Here is an 8,763-nt window from a genome sequence, read left to right on the forward strand (position 1 = left end):
AAATAAACTTGAATACACCTCTGACTTTACTTGAATTTCTGTATGACTTCTTAATGTATTTTTCAATCATTTAGTAGATATGCACAAAAAGAAACCTCTTGTCAGTCAGAATAACAGATTTTTTTTGCCACTAAGGTCTATTACAGTGCTAAAACTATCCAACAGTCTGAATTGTATTACTGAATTGTATTGTATTACCAAAATGTATTACTATTAGACACATGATTAAATAGTTTAGTTATGTTCAATCTGACATACGTAATGAGACAAAAACCTTAGTACATTAATAACTAAAACTGATTTATAGCAATGGTGATGATGTTTATTGATTTTATCAACTGGTTTGATCGATTCACCATATGTCGTCACTCAACTCCACAATTTGAAAATGGTTACATTTCAATGACAAGACTAGATTTACTTTTTCATTCAAGTCATTAATCACACACAAAGCATTCAGTAATCTTCCAGAAACATTTAGTAAAGTTTCATGATCATTTCAGAATATTGAACATACTAAAAGTTTAATGGGAAAGAATGTATCACAAGTAGTGTTCCTAATTACAAAAATATCAAATATTCCAGTACTTAACAGTTTAAACACATCATTCCTATGAGTACAAATATATCACATTAGATTTGATTGTAAGAATTGAGTTAATCATATAAGCAAATGATTTAAAAAAAACCATCAAGACGTTTTAAGGGCTCTGATACAGCATGGATGTTTTCCCATGTGTACATTACCAGCCAAAAATGGCTGATATCCTTTTTAAAAATATGTAAACATCTATTAGCGGCAGAGCTATTAGCTGTAACGCTGATTCTCATTCTTCTCTGCAGTGTTAGAAACTAAAGGTCAATCTGCTGGCTGCCTCTAAAAGATCTTTCAGTCTCTCTTCACGTCCTGCCCGTTGACCTCAGCCATCTTGTGACGATTCATCCAGCGCTGGTATTTGACCTGGGATTTGCGGTATGCGAAACGGCCGATGTCAGCCATGAACACCCAGGACAGCGCATACATGGCCACACCACCACATTTAATGATGAACATGGGTTTAGGAGAAATCAGCTCACAGTACAGCATGTTGCCGCCGACGAAAATGCGCATGAATACAAATAGCAGAACGAACAGAACGTCCACCACGTCTCCCAGGAAGCTGTTGTAGCGGCCAGAGTGTTTCAAGAACCAGCGCGTCTGGAGGAGAGGGTTTGTGATCTCGCTGCCAAACAGCACTGCACAAGACTCGATGCCCGACTCCCCCAGCCACAGAGTGAGCAAAATACCCAGGATGCTCATGGTGTGGTGAGCAAGCATCACCAAGCCCTCGGTGCGGAAGTACACACACCAGGCCATGTCAAAGATAAAGTAGCCCAGACTGACCACCATGGCTGTGATCTGAAGAGGGGTGTTCTTTGTACCTGCAGATGATATATAGTATAATATGAGAATTTTTCATGAAAAAAGACAATTTGTCACTGTTAATAAAAACATTATATATTAGGGGTGTGCAATATGTATTGATAATATTGTAATTATTGTTTTAACAATGTGAGCTAACATTAAGTATGTCACAAACTTCAATGAAACAAAAACAGGCCAGATATCAGCACAATTGCATGTGATATTGATTTTATTAACTATTCAATAAACTAATACTAACTAGATATTAATATTAAGCTATTAAGTTACATTTTTATACAGGATATTGATTGGCTGTTTTTGTTCTAATTCACCAACGAAAAGTTTCAAACAAGCCTTGCGTATCTCCAAGCAGTTTTGTTACTGAATCTGTGTTTTTGAACAAATCGGTTGAGTATATGATTCAATGATCCATTCATCCAACAGTCACTTGCTTTGTTTTGTAATGAATCAGCCGAATCAATTGAACAAATTGGTTGAATGAATGATTCAATGGCTCACACATTAAAGGGATAGTTCACCCAAAAAATTCCATAATTTACTCACCCTCAAGCCATCCTTGGTGTATATGACTTTCTTTTTTCAGACAAACACAGTCAGAGTTTTAATAAAAAATGCCCTGGCTCTTCCAAGCTTTATAATGGCAGTGAATGGTAAAAGAGATTTAGAAGGTCAAAAAAGCACATCCAAAGTGCTCCACATGGCCTAGGGTGTTATTAATAAAAGCCTTCTGAAGCGAAGCGATGCGTTTTTGTAAGAAAAATATCCATATTCAAATTTGAATAGCCTAAAATATCTACCTTCTGGCAGACGACCATATGCAAGTTGTCAAATGAGTAACTCGTGATGCGATGTATGGCTGTAGGAGTAGCGTAAGCTTTGATGCCTCTCCCGGTTGAAACAAATAGGGCTGGGCAACAAACTCAAGCTCCTCTTCTCCTCCACTTCCTCCGACATTTCTCTTAAAAAAATCTCCTTTTAGACTTCTAACTTGTTACTGATGTTTTGTTTTGCTTTATCCGCTGTGCTACCACGTTCGTCAATGCGTCATGCATTGCGTCATAGGTCACTCTTAGGTCTTACAAAAACACTTCACTTCAGAAGGCACTTGTTAACCCCCCAGAGCCGTGTGGAGTACTTTTAAAATGGATGGATGCACATTTTTGACCTTCAAAATCTAATTTACTGTTCACTGCCATTATAAAGCTTTGAAGAGCTAGCCAGGATATTTTTTAATATAACTCCATGCGTGTTCATCTGAAAGAAGAAAGTCATATACACCTACACTCTAAAAGATTATGGGTTGTTTTAACCCAATGTTGGGTCAAATATGGACTAACCCAGCAATTGGGTTGTTTTAATCCTGCGGTTGGGTTAAATTTTTGCTCAAGACAACCCAATCACTGGGTTAAAACAACCCAACTGCTGGGTTAGTCCATATTTGACCCAAAATAGGGTTGTTTTTTACTCAGATTTTTTTAGAGTGTAGGTTAGCTTAAGGGTGAGCAAATCATGGGAGAAACTGAATTTTTGGGTGAATTATCCCTTTTATGACGAATATACCTCCCTAGTCTAAAAAAACCACGTGCGAAAAAAGTATTATGTCCAAATTCATAATATTGATAAAAACAGTAGAGGCAAAGTACCAGAATGACTTCCACTAAGATTATAAAGTGCACAACTGACATTGTTCTTTTTAAATGAAGTAATCTTTAGTCAAAATAACTCCCTCGTCCTGTTACATCTAATCTCTTCTCTGATGGCGTTTTTACTGGTGTACATGAGATCACAGCAATATCAAACCACAACCATCCAATTAATTCTCCATGGACAAAATTAAGTGCTGCCTTACATTATTTTTTCTTGTTAGAAAAGCTGTTTCACTTGGATATACATCACAATAGGGAAGAGAACATCACTGCAACTTCCATTTAATGCTGATTTAAATGGCCTTAATAAATTAATCAAATTCAGTATCTACTTAGTATGCAATTTCAGATGCAGCGAGTGACTTGCCAGCATGTTGATGGTTTTAGTTTAGTTTCATACTTAAAGTATAAATATTTTTTTGGTAATACTTTATTGGTAACACTTTAGAATGGGGAACACATTCACTATAACTATGCCTTTTGCCTCAATACACTCCTAATTTACTGCTTATTAATAGTTAGTAAGGTAGCATTTAAGTTTAGGTACATGCAGAATAAGGCATTAATATGTGCTATAAAAGTACTAATAAACAGCCAATATCCTAGTAATGTGCATGCTAATAATAAGCAACTAGTTAATAGTGAATAACTGAACCTAAAAATAAAATGTTACCACTTTATTTTAGGGTTCAATTCTTGCTATTAAATAGTTGCTTATTAGCATGCATATTACTATAGAATATTGGCTGTTTATTATAATTTATGAAGCACATACCGTATTAATGCCTTTTTCTGCATAGTAAAGACCATTCCCCATACTAAAGTGTTACCATTTTAACCATATATTTTAATATTCAAAATTATTATTAAATGGATTTATGCCACATCTGACCCGCATTAAACAGTCACACACCCCTATATATATATATATATATATATATATATATATATATATATATATATATATATATATATATATATATATATATATATATATATATATATATATATATATATATATATATAATACAATAAAATTTGGTACATCTTGCCTGGGTTGGTGAAAGGCCACGGTCCATCTATGTATCCAATGTAAGCAGTTATACAGACTGCAAGGATGCCATGGAATAGTGTAACTAGCCGACAGTTCCATTCATAGCCACAAGTGCCATTTGTGTAGCACAGCAAAGCATAAAGAGCAATCCACCCAGCTAAGCATACTCCGACTGCCAGCACCAACGGTGACATCTTTATTCTGTGAACCTAATCAAATACAATGAGCTGTCACATTCAGAAAACACTTTATCATGTAAGGCTGATGCATGCATTCAAGAAAGTACTTACTTGAAGCACCACGACGCTTAAGTGACTGTATAAAAGAATGACACTTTCCCTTTGATTGTGATGTGGAATAAGCGCTAAAACCACTCGAGTATGTCTGAAGGGGCCTCAGTGGATTTCACTTAACAGTTGAGAAATACTTATGTCTGGCTTGTATCTGGGTGTGTCAAAACTAGACCAAAAGTAACTGTGGCAACCTTATCCACAGCTCTTTATCCTAATGTTGCCCAAATCTCGGATGTGATGCAGTTGAACTGTCAATATTGGATTATTTTATCAGGATATTGATATGTCTGTAAAGGTTTGAGAAATGAGAAAGGGTTCTTAAGCCCCGTTCACACCAAGAAACGATAACTATAAAGATAAGTACAAAGATAACTATATTAGAATCCACATCAATGCACGATAAAATTCTGTTTCAAGCAGTTTTGTCGTCTGCCGCTTTAAAGTCTTGAGCTCTTTAAAGCTACACTGTGTAACTTTTTTAGTTTATTCTTAGCTAAAAACACTTACTTCTTTCAAAAATATATGTGCTCATTAATGTATATTTACTTCTTTCAAGTAATAAAGTATTCTCATAAGTTTATAATATGCCATTGAAAATACATACGGGTGAGGGGTACATTAGCCAAAGAGGGATATGCTCGTAAATTCAAGCTTCGCCTTTCGGGTTTTAACACTCGATGGCACTCATTGACGAGGTTGAACTGGAAGCCATATTAATCTTGGACTAAATCGGCCACCGTAGGAGTTAAAACGAAATCGGAATTGAGAGGAACAGAAACTATTATTCCCTGGATTGTCATATACTTCTAGATGGGGGGAAGTATCACAAAGTGTAGCTTTAATGCAGGATGGATTCTGATTGTCAGTCAATATTTTATTCAGCTGGGAAAAAAAATATTCTGAAAGTGATTCCAATGATATAGTTTCTCTGTGCCATAATCGATAGTTGTGGTATGGATTCTTTTATATTTAGAATGATTTTTAGAACTATATCTTTATCGTTATCATTAGTTATCATCATTGTTGTGAACAAAAAAAATTCAGGGTTTCTGAAGGTTTATGACGATAAATGTAAGACCTTTTTAAGACCATTTAAAGAAAATTTAAGGAATAAATTGAAGGGAACATAACACGTCAATATGTTCTCTAAATGTAAATATCTAGGGATCACACAATAACTTGTATTAGCAACACTCTCCATAATTTTTTTAATTTTACAAAAAAAAAATAGCTAAGTGTTTTTATGATTAAAACAAGAACACATATCTGCCAATGGGTTCATAAAAATCAACTTAATTCAAATGTGAGTCATTCTCATACCTATTGACAGATATTTGGTTCAAGCATAAACACACTTTTTAACATTTTATCTGAAAACAAGACTTAATGTTTTTTTCATTTAGCATCTGAAGTATGTATCTTGATTTAAGGATGTTTAGATGTTTGTACTGGAAAACAAAAGTCCTAAGGAAGTTTTATGCAGTGCAATTTAATAATGCTCTACATTAAATATGCCCAATGTAGGGTTCTGTTTTATTTGTTTAATTATTTTGTAATTTATTCTGAATTTTTATGAATGGATTCTAAGATTCCGTCTATGTTTTATGCATGGTGGTAATCATAGGGCTCTAATTTTAATGCCATGATACTGAATTTATAATTTTCTGCTCCAATTTAAGACATTAAGAATTTTAAAAATGCTCCTTGCTCCAGGCAAAATAAAAGATTCTCATTTTTATTTAATCACATGAGCTGGTTACTTTTAGTGATTTAAAAACATAAAAATAGATCAAACTAAATAAAAGAACGAATGAAATATGTTACCGATTTTGTGTTTCTTTTTTTATATGATAATTCGGAATAAATATTATATAGCATTTATAACGCTTCTAAATAAAAAAGTCAAATAAAAAGTATTTCTGATGTTTTATAGGGGGGAGTCCAGGGATGGTAGTAACACTTTTTGTTTGAGCACCAGTAACTTGTGGTTGTTGTTTGTGCTATCTCTCAAACTTTGATACATGGTATAGCCAGATTTGTCTACTCACTTGGATGTGAACTGCACAATCACAGATTATGTGAGTTAATGTCAAATACAAAGAGTTCCATTGTTACAACCTACTCCATTTGTAACACTAGCTGGGGATAGATGTAACACTGAGAGGAGATTTGCTGAAATAGGATCCACACTATCTAATTTATGCAAGAGCTTTAATGAAGAAAAAAGTTTGAATAAAAAAAAACATGGTGAAAACACAATAAAGTGAATAAAACACTTTAGTTTAGGGTCCAAGAGTCACTATTAACAAGTTATTAGCTTATTAGCATACATTACTGTGATATTGGCTGTTTATTTATAAATAAAACACATATTAATGCCTTATTCTGCATCATTTAATCCTACCCAATACTTCACTTAACAACTACCTTACTATAACTAACTAATTGTTCAGCTAACTAACTAAATTAATAAGCAGCGATTAGGAGTTAATAGTGAGAACTAGACCCTGATCTAAAGTGTGACCAAAACATTATATTGTGTTTAATTTAGGACTTTAAATTTAGCACAAAATCAATATTGTGTGTGTACTGTATTCCTGTCACATTCAGTGTTGCCATCCACTTATTTTTACATTCTGGATGGAAACGCCAAGATGCGCATCATTTCTAAAAATGTACACAATTGAGGTAGATAATGTTTTTATCTGGTAGGAAGACATGCACATAAACTACAATGAAAACACAATAACCACATTAATCTGTTGATGCACAACAACAAACTCACACAACTTTGCCTTAACAGATTGATACTTGGACTCCAGATGGATTGATACCTGATGGATTTGGAATCATAAAGGGTTGGTAGTAACATTTTTAATGAACTGTTACAACTATCCCCACCCCAAACAGCAATAACATTTGCCACAACAGCTGTTTTAGCAATTGGGATTGAAGTTAGCATGAATGCAAAACATCAAATTAAACTAAAACAAGAACCTACTTGGTTATGCAGGTTAAGTGTATCTACAAAACAATGTTTGCTGGACAAAAAAAATAAAAAAATAATCTTGATTTAAAAAAAAGTACTTTCCAAACAAAATCTGTTACTTTTTTTGTCATAAAGTCTACAATAAGGCTCCCAGTTAAAGCTCACTTCTCCTTTGAGCGCAAATGGTGGCGGGAGTGATATTGATGGCATCACCACAGCTCTTTTCTATCTTGTTAAACTGAGAGTGTTACAACTGGCCCCATGTTACAACACTCCCTGGCCTCCCCCTGTTTTGTGTTGGAATATAAAATGACAATTTAGCAACATACTTTTACTTTTTCTTTTTGTTAACAGAATAGTTAAATTCCTTCTTCTTTGTTACACTGTATTATTTAAGTAACTATATATACTTACTAAGGTTAGGATTAGGGTTAGGGTTAGTTGCATGAAATTATGCATAATTTATATGCATATTATAGTAACATGTAACATATGTAACAATGACAATGTAAAATAAAGTGTTACTAATAAAGGTAATAATTTATAAAAGTAAAATAGAATAATCACAGTGAGATCTTCTGGATCCAGTCTTAAGCTAATCTTCTGAGCTGTGGGTTGGGGACATTAACTTGATGTTAATTAAATTAAGACGAGCGGGTTAAACGTGTAGCCACGGAATTACATTTGTTCTTAAAAAAAGGAAAAATATATATACCTCCTAAAATAGTCACCTCAATGCATGTTCATTGACAGGCCGGACAGTAATTGAGAGCTCAGCGTGGATGCTGTCTTCTTCCGTGCCTCCCTCATCAGCATCACGTACAGAAGAGCAGCGGCGGACCCGACACGAGGCCTTGAGGGATCTCTGTGTTCAGCTCCGGCATCGTCTTGGAGATGGTACGCAAATCACCACATAAACAAAAGGCACATTTCAGCCACCCAGTCACTCAGCGACTGGACAACAGCGAGGACGACAACAAAGAAAAAGGCGCATCCTTACAGCAGGGCGACCTCTGTTGGTATGGAACGCGAAAGCGAAGCATGAGCGTCCCTCACAACCAGAGTTGTTGACGACGGAAACAACCTCCTCCTTGTTTGTAGACACACAAGACAGTCGACATTTGAAACCGGGTGACTACGAAATAATAGTTTTTATGACAAATGTAGGGGGAAAACTGGATGAAACTGCCGTTGTCAGGTCCGCACAAAACCTCGAAACAATAACTTACGCCGTCGCAAATATCAGAGCCGTTGAAAAACAGCATTGGATTTGATTCAAACCGTGTTTCTGCGTGCTATCATTTTTATGAAGCGGCTGCCGCTAAGACCAAATTTCCAGATATTATAATAACTAT

General features: G+C 34.9%; 1 protein-coding gene across 2 annotated transcripts; it reads right to left on the reverse strand.

Annotated features, from left to right (window-relative positions):
• Positions 1–300: 300 nt before the first annotated feature.
• Positions 301–8,529, reverse strand: tlcd5a (TLC domain containing 5a). 2 transcript variants are annotated; one of them, XM_067450752.1, is made up of 3 exons: positions 8,140–8,529; positions 4,125–4,335; positions 301–1,422 (listed from the first exon to the last, which is right to left on the reverse strand). In XM_067450752.1, exons 2-3 carry the CDS (start codon positions 4,318–4,320, stop codon positions 890–892), a joined length of 729 nt encoding a protein of 242 aa, XP_067306853.1. In that variant the 5' UTR covers positions 4,321–4,335; positions 8,140–8,529; the 3' UTR covers positions 301–889. The 2 variants fall into 2 exon arrangements, with proteins under 2 accessions (XP_067306853.1, XP_067306852.1); XM_067450751.1 differs by having other exon boundaries at positions 8,124–8,529.
• Between the last annotated feature and the right edge of the window lie 234 nt (positions 8,530–8,763).

Source organism: Pseudorasbora parva, chromosome 8 (genome assembly GCF_024679245.1).
Source record: "Pseudorasbora parva isolate DD20220531a chromosome 8, ASM2467924v1, whole genome shotgun sequence".
Lineage (NCBI taxonomy): Eukaryota > Metazoa > Chordata > Actinopteri > Cypriniformes > Gobionidae > Pseudorasbora > Pseudorasbora parva.